General features: G+C 41.5%; 2 protein-coding genes across 2 annotated transcripts; both read left to right on the top strand.

Moving 5' to 3' along the window:
- The first annotated feature begins 7,690 nt into the window (after positions 1-7,690).
- rrs1 (ribosome biogenesis regulator 1 homolog) lies at positions 7,691-9,209 on the top strand. Its single transcript, XM_014966894.2, has one exon. The coding sequence runs from the start codon at positions 7,734-7,736 to the stop codon at positions 8,769-8,771; it is 1,038 nt and encodes a 345-aa protein (XP_014822380.2). The 5' UTR covers positions 7,691-7,733; the 3' UTR covers positions 8,772-9,209.
- Positions 9,210-10,913: 1,704 nt separating this feature from the next.
- On the top strand, positions 10,914-15,863 carry LOC148153391 (uncharacterized). The gene is made up of 5 exons (XM_088001377.1): positions 10,914-12,451; positions 12,709-12,740; positions 13,093-13,260; positions 14,183-14,247; positions 14,803-15,863. Exons 1-5 carry the CDS (start codon positions 12,385-12,387, stop codon positions 15,035-15,037), a joined length of 567 nt encoding a protein of 188 aa, XP_087857503.1. The 5' UTR covers positions 10,914-12,384; the 3' UTR covers positions 15,038-15,863.
- The last annotated feature ends 1,124 nt before the right edge of the window (positions 15,864-16,987 follow it).

Genomic DNA, 16,987 nt, shown 5'->3' on the forward strand with positions numbered 1-16,987 from the left:
GTCTGCACCGTCTATGACTTGTGGTGAAAATTTGTGACACACTGCAAAGTGAACTTCTTTCTTTTACATTTGTGGACTGCATTACTAATACTTGTCCCGTATTCTCCGCCTTGGCTGCTTCTCTGACTCATTCTCTCCAGTTTTGGCCGGACAACCCTGTCCAGTTACGTTTGGATACTCTTTTCCATTGTCAGATGATGGGTTGAAAGTGTCCAAAAACATGGGAACCCCTGGTTCAAAACTTCTTAACAACTTGACACGTCTTGCCGTTTTCCTTGTTCTTCATGTTGTGGTTATTCGCTAATGTTCTCTAATAAACCTTGAAGGCCTTCACAGAACAGCATGTACTGTATGTGGACTCTATTTACTAATTAGGTGACATCTGAACACAGTTAGTTGAATGGAAAAAAAAACAGAAATAAAGAAATAAAGAGACCGAAAGAAGAAAGGAAACCTGAACAATAAACAGAAATGCTAATTTAATGAAGCGAATCCAAAACACAAACAATCAGAGGCACTGAACCAACACAAGGAGTAAACTAAAATGGCAAGAAATAAGGGGGGGGGAACATCAAAGAAATTATTAAAGGAGATAATAACGCCTTTGACAACATGACTTTTTAACAAAAGATCATGACAAAAATGTGGAAAAGTTCAAGGTGCATGCATAGTTTTGCAAGGCTGTGAAGTTGTCAAATTTTTAATACTAAGAGGTAGAAAAGGAAAATCCTTGTTACATTTGGCAAGTAAAGCATGGAAAGAGTTTTAGCGAGCAAGTGCTTCACTGTCCTTTACTGTAAAATTCAAGTTTGGCTCGCAAGTAAATGTACTTTTTCCTTTTTCCACCAACTATAATAGGAAATTGGGAACATATTCTTTGACTGTGGGAGCTTTGGGAACCTCGCATGGTTGAGAAGTGTAAGGCTGCTGGAAAGCATCGTGTTCACTGACACAGGCTGTTCGTTTTAGTTTTGGCATGCTTTTATTTTGAAGACCACCGAATAAAGTTTATTTCGCTGAATATTTAATGTTTCTTTAGGTATGTGTTGCCTTCTGATTGACTGACAACCTCTTCCAGGATGTACCGAGGTAGTGATGAGTAAAAAAATAAAAAAAATCAAACCGGGGCAGGGGGAGAATCAGGAAAACACAGACAGATCAAGATCTGGCTCTCAGAGGGCTGACAGGAGGCCAGGACAGACAGAGGAACGAGGAGGATCTGGCATGCTGCAAGTGAAAAGCAGAATAATTACCAAAGTAATGAATGACAAACACGGGACAGGTGTAACGATTAGCAAGCAAGGGCCTGCAGCACGGAGGGAGGGGAGCAAAAGACAAAACTAACAGAAAGGAAATCCGGGACCAGATTAAGGAATCAAGAGAAGAAGAGGGAAAACGGGCAGCACTCATCACGAATAATGATTACACGAAAACTTACAGATAGTTCACAGTTCAACGTCTTTGCCCCGTTTTTGACAGCTCTCAGGCAGACAATCGTTAGAGGCCGCAGAGCCGAAAGGCAAATTAATCTGGTTATGTATTTTTCCCTTCAGTTATCTTTTTTTTTCTTCTTCTGGGTTTTAAATGTCGTTTTCCCGTTTTGAAAGAAGCTTAGCATCTTTTCAAAAATGTTTAGCCTTAGCCAAAGTCGTTTATTTACCGCCTTCGGTTCTTGTCGGGGCTCTCACGTTGCGCTTTTCTCGTCTCGTCTGCCACTTCCATGTGTTCACAGCTCAAAAACAGCACTTGTGATATTTATACAAACTCTGACTACAGAATTATAAACGGAGAAGGCATTCACACATCTAAAGATACATCCCTCCACGCAGCGAAAGGATAACCTGAAGCAAGTGAAATCTAGGAAACGGGACTTGATCGTTATCGTCCGACTCCATTGCGAAAGGCTCTCTGCCGTGTCTGAGATATAAATAAAGACGGTAAGCGGCTTTGCACGTTTATGGTTTTTATGAATGAATGCAACCGGTGAATGGTTCACCAAGCAGGGGCAAACCCCTAACAGGATCAGTGGTTTTGCTATATTCAGAGGGCTGCAGAGGCCGTTCCGGCTGCACCTTGTTACACCAAAAACATCCACAGACAAAAAAAAAAACATGACATTTTTCCATTTTCGTGTCATATCTTTGATTTAGTTTTGAACACACAATGCCTGTTGTTTGCAAAACAAAATGTGAGTGCTGCTACGGTAGTTACCGGGCAGATAACAGGATTCCCATTTTACATGGGTGGAAAAAATAAAAGAAATGCAGCCATGCAAAAACTAGCTTGAGGCTCGAAACTTTCTTCCCCGTTCCCAAAAGTTGACCTGTTAGCATCAAAGAGGAGCTGAGAGCGCCGCGGGCCCACACACAGAGGAGCAAAATAATCTCATCAGCACCATCCTGGCATAAATCAGACATGATTAGCTGCTGACAGTTTGCTTGTGTATTTTTAGTTGTTCCCTTATTACATAAAATTGTTTGACCTACTTGGCTGGAGGACAGAGAAAGTATTTTTGTGCATTTTGTCAAGTGGAATACATTTCTGTCTCCTGTCTTCACAAACACTTTGTGTTATTGGAAGCTACATTTTAGTTAATGTGTCCCAGATGCACGATGATTGCGTAAAAGGAAAGTTTTATGGACTTTTGAAAGCGTTGTGGGGAAAAACGTTTGTAAATCTAGAATTAAATGCCCTGTGGATCTATATTTTAGCAACAACACCTGGCAGCAGGAGGAAATTTGCTTTACTTCACCGTCTGCCCGTCTGTCTGACGATAATTTAAGTGAGCGGAGGCATGGATTGTATCAGAGCAGGTGATGGGTGATGAGAATACTATCTAATCTGTAGGATCAAGAAATGATTTAAATTCAACCTGTTTGACAAAATAAAACTATGTTTGTGAAAACCAGCAGACAACCTGACCAACACATTTTGATATTGTTCAAAGAAAAATGATTTATAGACGGGCATTTTGACCAACCTGCTTCTCCCAGATACACTAATATTTTTTTATTGTCTCATAAATTCTTGCTTTCTAAAGTTTTTGATATTTTTCTGAGATGAGTGGGCCAAAATGAATTTACAGTGATGTTTAATGCAAACACTTAATGGCAGTAGTTGCCATTTTCACATTTTTTAAACATTCAAGACTAAAGAAAGAGCACATCATAAATAAAATGGCTAAGAAGTCAAATGGGTTTTTTTTAGCAGCACTTTAGATGCATTTCCATGGTAAATATCACAACAAAAGCCAGTTTTGTTCTTCCTGCCTCTGCTTCCTGTTTCCATACCACTCAGAGTTTAGTTGGCTGACATTTGAGGTCAGAGCCTTTATTGATCTGAAGTTGGGACAGAAATATCATTTGGCAAAGAGCAGCACCTCACAGATACCTGCTGCTCCCACTCTTGACAGATCAGAGAATTAACTTGATCGTCTGCTTCGAAGGGAACGCTTGTCAACAACGTCTTCTCCTTTCGTTTAAAACTCAAAAAAGAGGCTAAAATGTAAACCTACATCCCTTGTCGTGAGCAAGTGTTACCCAAGTCTTGTGAAGCCAGGAGACGGCAGGGGTAATGTTTGCAGATGAGCAAGAAACAGAGCCGTGGTCTCCTGGAAGCGCCGCCCTTCTCCGTCCAGTTCAGTCCAACCCCCCAAAACCTGGCCGGCTGCCTGGACCCAGCATGGCATGGAGAGTCCTTGAGATATCATTCCAACAACATTATGTCCAAGTGTATGTGTGTGTGTGTGTGTGTGTGTGTGTGTGTGTGTGTGTGTGTGTGCGTGTGTGTGTGTGTGTGTGTGTGTGTGTGGGTGTGCAGGAGAGAGGGGGTCTGACCATGCAAGCAGAAGCGTTGCGTGCGAGGGAGTGCTGAAGTGGCTCCATGCTGGACGCTGGACGCAGGCAGAGCGCGGTCGAGCTTGGCGATGTGGGAAGTTGCAGAGGTCGTCCCTCAGTTTGGTAATCTGCGGCACAGTGGAGGCTTTTTTACATTGATGTCATCACTTACACCCTATGATCTTTTGAGTCATGGTCTCCACCAAGCTGCAGCAGGTCACAGTTTTGTCAAAAAAAAAAAAAAAAAAAAGATGAGTACATGATTAACAAAGCTTTTATCCTCCTCAGAGTTTCCGCTTGAGGTCCTTTAAGGCCTTACTCATTATGTAAAGTGTGGAGTTAGTGTAGAAAGTGTGTGATAATTTGAAGTTGGATTCACGTGACTTGTTTGTCTTTCAAACTCATCAGTGCAAATTTGTACCTCTTAAACGTTTCCACTTTCACATCCAGCAGCTTCAAAGTTATTATTAGGATTTTATGAGACACACGTACAAAGAAACTTAAAGATCGACCGACGAGCCAAATCAGGAATCGATGGGGTAGAATAAAATGTTCAGAACAAAAAATGCAATCAAATCAATTAAAATACCCTAAATAACAAGGGAAATAAACTAGTACAAAGTGGTTAAATAAAGGCACTCAAAAAGCTTGGTTAATAGGTAAACTGTGGAAATGGTTATGGGTAATTTCACATTGGCCCAAAAGAGGGTATATAATCCTTAAAAAATTCCTAAAGTGAGTTGTTTGCTTTCCCAGAGTTGTTAGGATAAAATTATCACACACAAAAACAGATTTTTTTTTTCCAAAAGAAAACATTTCTTGAAAAGGTAATAATTGGTGAGTAACAGTTTCATATCAGAAAGAACTGTGCAAGAGAACCTGCTCCAAAAAAGAATCACTCCAATAAATCCACAAAATGTGAGGCATCAGAAATGAAAAGGAGTCCTTGCTTGTCCAGACATTTACCGGTTCTTATCCAGCGGCTGCTTAGGATAGTTGCAGCTGCTCCAGCTCCTTGGGTGTCTTGGCTTCTTCTCTGATTAATGTTCTCTAGTTTAGGTGGACAATCATGTCTTGCAGTTGATTGGATTGATACTTATTCAAACTACTCTCTCCGGATAAGTACTGAAATTAAAGTTGTTGTTTTTTTTTCCAAACCTGGACAAGTAAAGCTATGAAAAAGAGTTTTTATATCCCGACTTTACTCCATAGGAATCTGTCGATCTGGCAGTCACTTAAGCTTTTGACAAGGCGATGCGTGTTGTGGTGAGTGAATATATTCGTCGGTGCAGACTGAGCATCTACATAGTTTATATACTGATTCTCTAAGTTCTGACGCCAGTGTCTCAGAATCTTTCAATGTTTTCTCAAAAAGCCTGTAGGTTGGCCATTTGAGCTTGGCTCCTACCTTTTATGGAGATCAAATTACATGGGCAACAAAAGCATGAAAAGACTATGCTGGGATATTGCTTACTCAAAATCATCTGTCAGATCTACAGCATAACCTTTACAATCTGAAGAGCCATGCAGGCTCCCTATTCACAGCCTGTCGATATATCTGCCATAAATTCATAATAGAAACATGCATTTATCGTTATGAGCTGGAGAAATGTATTTAATCTTTGGACATTCTTGTTTAGAATATGCAAGATTAAGATCCTGTATTTGGCAACCTTTATGACATTCTGTGCTCTAACGATGAAAACCCCTTTTTTCAGTTTTTCTAAAGTTCCCAAGCAAAACCCAAGTCTGTCCAGGTCTAGTAAATAAATATGTTTGGGTAAAAAAAAAAAAAAAAAGGTTTGACCTATAAAAAAGGGTTGGTCGACACCCAAACCTTTTGGCTCTAATTGTGTCATGCGGTGACATGGCATTGGGCTGATTAGGCTCTCAGGATTTCCACAACCCAGCGTGCTGCCTGAAGACATCCTGTGAAGATGATGCACTTCTGCCGCTGCTGCTCTGCAAAAGTGCTGTACCACCTTCTGCGTTTGCCGTCATTGTGCCACCAAAGTAGATTTTCGCGCCTAATAATAGAACAGCTTTTTCTTCCTCTGTGTTTCGTCTTGTTCTTGTTCTTCTTTATTTATTGTGTGGTTTAAATAAAAATATTTTCGTGGGTTAATAATCTTCAGGCAAAATCAACGACGAATCGCTTCCTTTTTGGAGACGTTACAAAAATACGGATTGGATTTTTACAAAAAAAATAATCTAGACTGGGTTTAAATTCAGAAAAAAAATTTCTTGTGGTCTAAATAGATTGCTTTCCACTCTTACAACTAGAAAAAAAATTGATTTTTAAATCTTGCTATGGGCAACAACTGTAAGCTTTCTGACAACATCCCAATGTTTTTTTGTTTTTTTTGTCATTACAAGTGTTGCTGCTCTATAATTTGCTCCCTACTTCCCAAAGGAGCCAAAACAACCAATTATCTTTAACGTAATTAAGATTTGGTCTCAGTTTGAAAACAATACAGTAGAGAGCAAGCTTCAGTCCACACATCAATCCTAGACAGTGACTTTCTCCAAAGTAATCTTTTTTCTTTTTTTTTTAACGATTCTATTTTCCTTCCCTTTTCATCCCTTTCAGCTTAACAGCTTTTGGGAGTTGTCATCTCAAATCACTACTTCAGTGACATCCACAGCCTGATGTGCTGCTCCTCCATATGTTGCCAGTGCTTCAAAAAGCTCCTTGCGTCAATAGACAAAGCCATGAGAATATAAATGAACTTACACCAGGCAGTGCAGCGGCAAGTATTTTTAAAAGGCTGGTTATAAACGGATTGGTTATTTTATGCAGCCTGTTTATCGTTCCATTGCAATTAGCAACACGGTTTAGATCAAGAATCATTGAGTTTAAGCCCTTTTTTGAAGTAAATACTGTCACCTTGCAGATGAATTGACACCTGTTTAATTCAGGAAATTATGTGTCGAAGGTGATGTGAAGAAGTAATTCTTCTATATCTTTTTGGGGTTTTACATATAAGCCCAAAAGTTTATCTCTAATTTATTTGACCAGAGCAACTTGTTTCATGTGTTTAGTGTGTCTTATAAAGGCTGAACTCTACATAGACTCTGATCTCCAGTCCTCAGGTGTCCCGCATCCTCTAGATGTGAATCTGCTTCAACGCGCCCAAATTTTAAAAAATTGGTTATTCACTTTCCTCCTTCCATTCTTTTTTCCTTTATTTGCTTCAGTCTTGAGCGAATAAAGATTGGGCTTCCTTTGTTTGCTCGTTCCTTCCCTAATTTTTCCCTTCTTTCGCCCATCTCTTCTCTCATCCTTTTCCCCTTCTTCATTCCCTCATCCTTCTCTTACTTCCATCCTACCCTCACTCCACTCTTCTTTCATTCTGCTCTCCTTTCATTTATTCTCTTGTTCTTTTTCTCCTTTCCTTCCTCATTCATTCACTCATTTCCTTCCTCTCATCCCAGTCTCTTTCCTCCTTTTTTGCCACATTCCTCCAATTCTCTATTCCTTCAATAATTAATTTGTTCCCTCTTTCTAAACTCCTTCTCTCCTCTTACTTCCATTCTCTAACATTTTTCTTTTCTCTTTCACTCCTTTCTTCCATTCGTTCTTCAATTCCCATTCATGCAATCCTTTCTTCCCTCTTACATCCTTATGTCAATTTTTTTCCCCTAAAATCTTTCATTCTTTTCTTCCATCCTTCCTTCCTAGTCAGTTATTTCCATGTTACATATTCAAAACACGGAAACGCTTAACTCTTGTATTTATGTTTAAATGTCCTCAACAGGACAGAGAACTCTAAAACATTTGATTAAACACTGCCACCTTGTGGCCATAATAGGAACACTCTCCGTCCACACATGAACCGGAAATGAATGCTCGTGTTTTTTCCTGCTCCGCACGTGTTCCACTGTGAGCCGACCAACATGGCTGCGTGCAGTGTGGAGGAGCTGTTGGCCAAAGCTGAACAGGAGGAGGCCGAGAAGCTGAAGAGCATCTCCGTCCAGAAGGAGCTGGACCTGGAGTTTGACGTCGGGAATCTCCTGGCTTGCGACAAAAACCGCATCGAGACCCGTGACTTAAGGGAGAAGAAGAGAAACGACTTCCTCCGAGCATTAGCTCGGGACAACACACAGCTTCTCATCAACGAGATATGGAAACTACCCACGGAGAGGGTCGAAGAGGTTATCGTGGCCAAACTACCGGAGCAGACCACCCGGCTGCCCAGAGAGAAGCCCCCGCCGAAGCCCAAACCCCCGACCAAGTGGGAGCAGTTCGCCAAGCTCAAAGGCATCCAGAAGAAGAAGAAGACTAATTTGGTTTGGGATGAAACAGCCAAGGAGTGGAGGAGGCGCTGGGGCTACAAGCGGGCCAAAGATGACACCAAGGACTGGCTGATCGAGGTCCCGGAAACCGCGGACCCCAACGAGGACCAGTTCGCCAAACGGAACAAGGCCAAGAAGGAGCGGGTGGCCAAAAACGAGTTGAACCGCCTCAGGAACATCGCCAGAGCGCAGAAAGTCAAAACCCCTGGAGAGGGACTGCTGCCTAAAGCCCAGCAGTCCAAAGACGAGCTGGCCAAAGCCGTGAGCGTGGCCAAGACCTCCACAGCGTCCGTGGGGAGGTTCCAGGACCGCCTGCCCAAAGAGAAACCCCCCAAGAACTCCGGCAAGAAGAGGAAGTTCGAGCCCCTGATCGGGGACTTCAACAGCGAGAAGCAGAAACAGCTGGAGCTGCTGAAGATCATAGGCAGCAAGACCCCCAAGCTGGACATCACCAAGGCGGTGAACACACAGATGAGGGAGGAGGACAGAGAGGAGGCTGCGGCTCGGCGGAGGAAGGGCGCCGGGGGGAAGGGGCGCAAGGGCAACACGGCAGGGAGAGGCAAAGGGAAGGGGCCGAAAGGAAAAGGAGGAAAAGCTGGAGGAGGAGGGAAGAGAAGAGGAAAACCAGGGAAGCACTGAGGACTTTGATTCTCTGCTTCATCTGGAGTTATTCTGGACTTTTAAGCAGCAGAATGAACTGATTTACTGATAGTGATGAATAAATCTGCAATCTGATCCAAGCATTCTTTTATGCTTGTTGACAAAACATGTAATCTGAATATGATTGTGAATTTAAACGTACTAAGATATTGCAGATTCAATTCATATGGACTATTTGTTTTCTTCAGAATATGCTCAAACCACCACAGAGGCTTGATGTGAAAACTTTTGTAATATAATAATATTGCAGCTAAATAATTGGATTTATTCATTTCAGGTGTTTGGTTTATTTAGAGAAAGATAATTGTCCCATGTTGCAAAAGAGGAGGCTGCTATCACAACTGAGTGTTGATTAAATGAACATTTGTAATATTGATCTGTGTCACTTTGAAAATACACTTTAAACTGCAGAACCAATCAGATTCAAAACAGTTGAATTATTCAAGTTTCTATTCTGTTACACAGCCTTAGACCATGATGCCACCACTGATTAAATATTTATATTAATCTAAGCTAGTTGTGATAATGCAAAAAAAAAAAAAAAAAAGAGATAAATTGTAGTTTTTATGATTATTTCTTGTACTGATGTAAATCAGTATATTGGATTTTATAACGTTGTCAATTTACATTTTTTTATGCATTCCTTTTTTGTTAAGATCAAGAGTTGAACAAACCAAAAGCATAGATTTTCTTCCTGCCTGACCTGTTCTCTTTTAATAATCTGTTCAGCTGAAGTAATCAGATTACTACTGCCTGTAGTCTGTCCCGGTTTGTATGTAACAGACACTGAGAACTGATAAAATGACATGTTTTTATTAATATCGCAGTAATTAATTGGATTCTTTTTATTCGATAAATGAATTTATTAGCATCACAGCTACAAGGAAAAAAGCTGCATCTCCTATTATGACTATAAAGTTTTATTTGCAACTACACTGAGTTACACTTTTGCTTCAGGCAGATGTTTATTTTTAATTGAGCCTATTAAAATGATTCTTTTGATTCTGGTTCTGGTGAGAACACTGGGCCAAAGCTGCACATCAGAGGTAAATAATTAATATTAGCTAATTTAAAATAAAGGTCTCAGCCATGTAAACTAACTAATGGAATAGGAAAGGTACTTTATTTCATTAAAATGGTAAATTTAAAAAAAAACTTGCATTTTGAAATAAACGAGTTAGAATAATTCTAAAATTTCTAATTAACATTTTCAACCACTGAGAATGAAGAGTCAGTCTTCGGAGTGCCATCTAGTGGTGATCGGTGGCTCCTGCACTGATGACGCAGTAAACGTATCACGTCATAAATGTGACTGAACAGCATTTACTCAATAGGAAACATACATGTGGACTCATTTATATTTCTAGAAAAACGTTTACATAATTACATTTAACTTTAATAGATTCAAAACTAAAACAAAAGCACAACCTGTGCCCAGACAAAAATTCAAAGCATCTCCCCTCCCCCTCCCTCTCAAACAATGTAGATTTTCCCAGTGAGGCTGATTGAAAACACCAGGTCCTTGTCAGCACTGCTCATGGGCGTGTTTCCATGGCAACACATGACCTGGTGACCTCGAGGTGTAGGAGAGAATGATTAGAACAAAACAAAAACAATACATCAACCACTTTAATTAGTTAGGATATAAAAAGGTAAATCCCTCACAGTAAGGAAAGAGAAATAATCTCACAGCCAGAGATTAAGATGTGTGTGTATACATGTAAGAGTAGCAATACCTCAACATACTTTTAGTCAAGTAAAAGTCAAAAATAGTGATTTATTACAACTATAATGTGCTTGGGTGACCCAGATAAGGTACATAACTTAATAAAATTGAGAATCTGTGACAAAAATCTGAAAACGGATATTTTGCAGACACTCTCAATCCAATCTGACAGAGTTTAAGGCGTTTAGCAAAAAAATAAATGAGTGAAAAATATCCAGTTTCTAAATGTGAAAAGCTGATAGAGACTGACTCTAAAAGATTACAATTGCAGCCAAGTGTAATAATTTTACTTTAAATGCACATCCTGCTTTGTAAAACGTTGAAACCTTTCTCTAATTTCCCCGACATTGCACATTTACACGCCACTCTCTGTCGGTGCATCGGATAAAATCTAATAAATCACAGGGGAGTTTGTGGTTGTAATGTGACACGAGCTCAGCTAACCACATTTAATGTAAAAATGAACTGAGCTTCACAAAGTACCAAAGTTTAAATGATTAAACCGCTTTCTTTTTCCTGGAAGTGATCATCGGGGAGAGTTTTCCTATGAAAGGCTTAGCTGTGGTTTTATTTAAAGGCTTGGCTTCGGGTTTAGTGCTTGGATTGGGAACATCATCCTGAATTAGGAGCAGTGAGGAAAGTGAGTGACAGCTCACCAAGCCAGGATTTGTACTTTCGGCATTTGCGGACTACATAAACCAATAAGCAACCCCTGAATGAGAGCAGCGCTGAAGTTTTTGTCGTGGTTCGAGGTGCCTTTATTCCACATATGATCGTCTGGCGGAGTGACTGCTCCAGTGTGTGATTGATGGATGGTTTTTAGTCGCTGACACAAGCACAGGGGAGCAGGAGGAGGAGGAAGGTTTCCATCACCATCTGTTGAGCAGCCCATCACCAGGCAGCCGCTGCTCTTTGTTCCTGCTCAGCCATGCCACAGGAAAGCGGGACGCCGTCGATAACTCTCAATCAGTCGAGCTCTGATTTGATGAAATGATTCATGATCGGTGTCTGCTCTGCACCTGCAACGTGACGCTCAAAGAGAAACAAATCCCTAAAGCATAAAAGATCATTAAAACCTTCTGGTTAGGATCTGCTGCCCAATATCACTTCCTTCCTTCCTTCCTTCCTTCCTTCCTTCCTTCCTTCCTTCCTTCCTTCCTTCCTTCCTTCCTTCCTTCCTTCCTTCCTTCCTTCCTTCCTTCCTTCCTTCCTTCCTTCCTTCCTTCCTTCCTTCCTTCCTTCCTTCTTTTTCTTTCTTTATCCTTTCTACTTTCTTTTCTTTTTTCGTTCCTTCTTTCCATCTTTATTTCTATTGTTTTCTTCCTTCTTTCCTTCCTTCTTTGCTCCCATCATCCTTTCTTCATTCTGTCCTTCCTTCCTTCTTACTTTCCATCCTTCATTCCTTCCTATCTTTTCATCCATCCTTCCCTCCTTTCATTTTTCCTTCCTCTTTCTCTCTTACTTCTCTGTGTCCTACCTCCCTTTTCTTACCCCCAAAGTTGTTTGTGTCCTTCCTGGTGCCTTCCTTTCTTCCTTTCTTCCTTTCTTTCTTTCTCTCTTTACTTTTATTGGACTTTTCTTCTTGTACAGTTTCTGATGAACGTTCAAAGCCTGTTCACTGTAGAACTTTATCTAATGCATTCATTTAAAACATGTTTGTTATATTTTAAAAATGGACCTAAAGGAATTAGAAGTCTAGAAAAATGCATTTTCACATGAAAAACTTAATTGTGCTCTGCATGTTTCAGTGAAACTCACTGCTGGAAACAAGGAAGGAAGGAAGGAAGCTCAAGGCGGTGCTGCAGTGGATTAGTCAGCTGCATTTATTTAGAGAGCAGGAGCTTCAGTCGGGGTCAGATCTCCAAGATGCAGCACATCTACATGCAGAGCAATGAACACTTTGAGGTGTTCACCACCGTCCTTGCTCCACAAGGTGAGTGGAAGCACATCTTCACTGAAGTTTGGTTTAGCATGACATTATTTAGTGTTATTATTATTAGATCAGAGTCGGCTTCCTGATTTCTCTTCTGGTTGACTTGATCAAGTGAAGGATGCAGCTGCAGGGATGCCGCCACACCTTCGTTGGTGTGATTTTTCTTATGCATTCTTGATTAAACTAATGTTCTTCATTCCTTTTTTTTTTTTTTTTTTTTTTTTTGCTGATTCATCTCCACTCTCACTGGACTACAGGGAGATATAGATACAAAGCTGAAGCTGAAAAGGCAAGTTTATGTTTTTCTTTACACAAACAGCCCTAAATTAAAATTACTGCATGTTGATTCGATGGACATCTCTGCATCGTATGCATATGAATGACCCACACTGTGTCGTAACCCCCGGACTGAAGGTTTCTATTTTACTGCTCAGCAGTTAATCTCTGAGCTTTGACTCTTAATCCTCTCCATTCACAAGGTCCTGCCTGTGAACCTGCACGCATTAACGTTACTATCACTCACCGACCTCTTTCAGCAGCGAAACCTGATGTTTTATTTATTTGGCGGAAAAAAGAAAAAAGAAAAAAAATCCAGAATTTTCTCTCCTATTTAAAAGCGTAGTTCTCTCTGTGTCCGCTAGATGGTGGTGGTGCGCAGCTACAGACCCCACTGGCCAGACGAGCTGGCCCTGTCTCCGGGTGACGTCATCCTGGTTCTGTCCAAGCACGAGGAGGGGAGGTGGTTCGGGCGGCTGCAGCAGGGCCAGTGGGGCTACTTCCCCGCCTCGTGCGTGATGGAGCTGAGCCAGGTTGGTGGATGTGTTCAGTAAAGCTGCAAAAGAGAGCTGCTCGTGTTTGCACGCCTCTTGAACGTCTTTACAGTTTGCTACGAACAAACTGGTACTTATCCCCCTTCCCCCCCTGAGCGTATACTTTATAAACTATTCGATGTAATTATAGCTGCAGAACATTTTGAGATTTATCTCCACCGGCTTTCAGCTCCAGAGGTTGAAATATTTGACCAGTGTTCATGATAAAACAGATTAAGTTTAATTAGACTGAATAGACTTTTTGAACATGGATTATTTATTTATTTATTTATTTATTTATTTATTTATTTATTTATTTATTTATTTTAAGCCTTACTTCAACTGTCTTTATGTCTGGACTTTGACTGGACCATTCTAATTCTATTCTTGAATATGCTTTGATTTAGACAGGGTCCCAGACTTTTTTTAAGATGCAGTCCAAATGAATGACTCATTACTCATTGCCTCTGTAGAGCTCAATGAGAGCTGGCGAGGGAATGCAAGCATTTGATTCAGGTTTGTTGGAGCAAAGATGCAAGTAAAGTTTGCAGGAAGGCAGCTCTCAAGGACTGGAGTCGGGCTAAATGTCATGCTTTATTCCTCTTTCATCTATTTTAGGTTGCGTTTTCACATGTAATCCTGATGAAAACGAACTAAAGTATCCGGATGTAGCATGAGAAGATTTTTAAAAAGTTCAAAATGCTAATGCTTTTGTCAGAATCTATGGCTATTTAATCCTATACTGAACAACATGGGCCCATTTCTGTGTTCCTGCAAAAAGAAAAATCCTCAGAGCAAAACAAAGCAGAGTTTGAACTGAAGCAGAGATTTCCGTGGGGTCTGGAGATTAAATAAAAAAAATTAAAAAAAATCAAGATGCATCTAAATACGCCTAAATTTGTCATTCTGCGCTTCGTTTCAGACTAACCTGCCAACCAAAGGCTTGCAGAGAAGCTCATCTCTGAGAGTCAACACCGAACGCTGCAGGTATGGGATGAAAGAATAAACACTTGAAGCAACCGCGTAAACAATTTCACGCATCCCCCAACCTTTAGCCAGTCCGCACACCGCGCTTCACGCTCCGTATCCAGCAGATGTTCCTCACATGCCCCCCCATGTCCAGATCCGATCCCGCTGCTCTCCTCCCAGCGCCCCTGAACAGGTGGCCCCTCTCTCCTCTCATTAGATAACAAAGCGCAATGATTGCCAAGCCCCCCAAACACACACACAACAACACACACGCACACACACACACACACACACACACACACACACACACACACACACACACATGCACAGAAGCCAATCTCCTCTTATTTGAGGAGTGAGGGAAATGTTTGTTTCTTCTTCTAACCTTTTTTTTAATGATAGATATCGATATACTAAAGGATGAGTAAAAGCTGCTCTGCGCAAACTCCTGCAAATCCAGACTCGAGTCCTCTGCTCGGCTTCTTGTAACCTCTTGTCTGCTACGGCAGCTTAATTTAGGTCACAGGGAATAAACAGGGCCTTTGTGTTTGTTATTTCCTCTTTGTCCCCCAGTGGACACATTCTGCAGGCGCCGAGGAGGGGGAGCGGCAGAGGAGGGCTGGATGCGAGCCAGGTTAAGCACGACGGCCCCTTCCCGGTGCGGAGGCCCCAAAGTCCTCCGCAGGAGCCCGTGGCCCCCCAACCTCAGCTGCACAGATCTCCAAGTTTGCTCCACAGGATCTTGTCCAAGTGTCGGAAAAAGAGCGAATGCCACGGAGCCACCAATGGGGCCTTCGAGGGTGACTGAGGAGAAACCTTTCTGTGTCCATGGTAACTGAGAGGAGTTGACTTAGGCGGTGGGGTTTATTTGAGATTAGGTGGGTTTCAGAAACTTTCTTTCTTTGTGTGTAAAAAAAAAAAAAAAAAAAAAAAAAGGTCTGAACCTCTTTGTTCTGAGCCTGAAGTCGACTGTTCTTGTCTTTGTTAAATTTCAACAAGAAAAGAAGCTGTAATGAATGCTGCCGTCACGTCGCACACGATGGAGAACGTTGTGGCACAAAGCAGCAGCCAAGTCAAGAGGAGTCCACTTGGTTACACTAAAATATTCATTCCCCTTGTTTCTGCCAGCTTTGCGCATGTAGCGAATGACTGGACCATTATTACACACAGATTTGCATCGATCAAAACCAAGGCTGCTCTATAACTGAGGATGACACGTGTCACTGAATATTGTTTATCAATTGAGAGTAATCCACAATTTTCAGAGTATTTTCCATTGCCTGTCCTTGGGGAATGCTGTCTGTGGGTAAGCTTATTTTCTCAGCAAAGGTTCTGGTAGTAAAATGTATAATCTCCTGTTTATTTATACTTATATATAACCCAGAAATGAACTAAGTTGGCTTATCTTGTTTCTGCTGATTTGTGCCAGCTGAGTCTGTAGGGTGAGCAGAGATTTTCCTGATATATATTTTTGTAATGTAACTGTAATTACAGTGGCAGCAATTACATATTTTTAGCTGTAAGAAGTGTGTATACACCCGTCATGCTATGCTTTGTTTGTATGCTCATATACTCTTTGCTTATTACATAAGCCATTATGAGGACAATAAAAAAACACATGACGACTCCCCCGGTTTAATCTTCATGCAACATTTTTTTTCCCCCACGTCTCAAAGGCTGTGAACCTCAATTTTCTTTGCGATGCAAAATAAAAGCCAGAAGCGAAGGAAGGGAAGTGTGAGCTAGTTTTGCCGAAAGCCTCGCCAGAGGAGCAGGAACGGTGCCCGTTGTCCCGGCAACACAAAAGCAGCTCTCGAGAGGCTGCTGCGTATCTTCTTCTGTGGTGCTTCTCAGAACGGCCCTGCTGATCGCACCTCCTTTCAGTGGAAGCAAACTGCAAACTCAACCCCAACCTTGGCCTTGACATCCATGCAGGAAACTCCTCCGCCCTCCCCTCCTCGTTGTTGTTTGATCTTCTCTGTTGTATAATCTTTTGTTGTAGGAGGCAGTAGGAGGCAGTTGCTCTGTGGACAGAGTGGGGAGGCACGTTTTGCACAGGACTAAGGGTGTAAAAGTTGCAAAGAGAGAGAGAGAGAGAGACGACGACTCCGGTCATCCGAAGCCAAATCTGAGGGGATTGCTGTGGCTTTTAGTAGCAATGAGGAAAATCTCGCAACGCCTTACAAATGAAGTCAAGCTCCTTTATTTCTTTCACATTTTGTCTACAAAGCACAGACCTCAAGATGGTGTGTAATTACTAAGTGGAAGGAAATATTGTAAAAGTAAAAATCTGAAAAGTGTGGCTTGCATTTATATGCATCTCAGTCAGTACGTTGGAGCTTTGCTGAAGTTACAGCTGCAGATCGTTTTAGGGGAGAGGGAGAGGAGAAGGTCTCTGCCACTTTTAGACTGTTTTGTTTTGGAAATAGATCAAGCTCAGTCAGATTAGATGGGCTTAGCTAACACCGGTTTGAACACCGGTTTTCAGGTCTTCACACACGCTTCTACAGATTTTCCGCCTAAACACGCTCTGATCTGAACCAGTTTATGGTTGTTGTGCTGCAGGAAGGTGAGCCTTTGCCCCAGCTCCAAGTCTCTTTCTGCCTCTAACAGAGTTTTCTCCCGAGATAGTTTCGTCCATATTTCCATTAAAACTGAAAATAGTTCTAACGCTGCCAAAACTGCACTTCAAACATGTTCAACAGTGCGTTTTGGAGATGTAAGCAGAGTGTGTTTCCCACCACGCACGCCTATTTGC

This window comes from Poecilia mexicana, unplaced genomic scaffold (genome assembly GCF_051168715.1).
Source record: "Poecilia mexicana isolate PSO_F unplaced genomic scaffold, ASM5116871v1 scaffold_20, whole genome shotgun sequence".
NCBI classification, from domain to species: Eukaryota; Metazoa; Chordata; class Actinopteri; order Cyprinodontiformes; family Poeciliidae; genus Poecilia; species Poecilia mexicana.

Coding starts and splice junctions, on each gene's coding strand:
- rrs1 (XM_014966894.2), top strand. CDS start 7,734: ATGGCTGCGTGCAGTGTGGAGGAGCTGTTGGCCAAAGCTGAACAGGAG.
- LOC148153391 (XM_088001377.1), top strand. CDS start 12,385: ATGCAGCACATCTACATGCAGAGCAATGAACACTTTGAGGTGTTCACC. Junction 12,452..12,708: donor CACCGTCCTTGCTCCACAAG/GTGAGTGGAAGC, acceptor ACTGGACTACAG/GGAGATATAGATACAAAGCT. Junction 12,741..13,092: donor ACAAAGCTGAAGCTGAAAAG/GCAAGTTTATGT, acceptor TGTGTCCGCTAG/ATGGTGGTGGTGCGCAGCTA.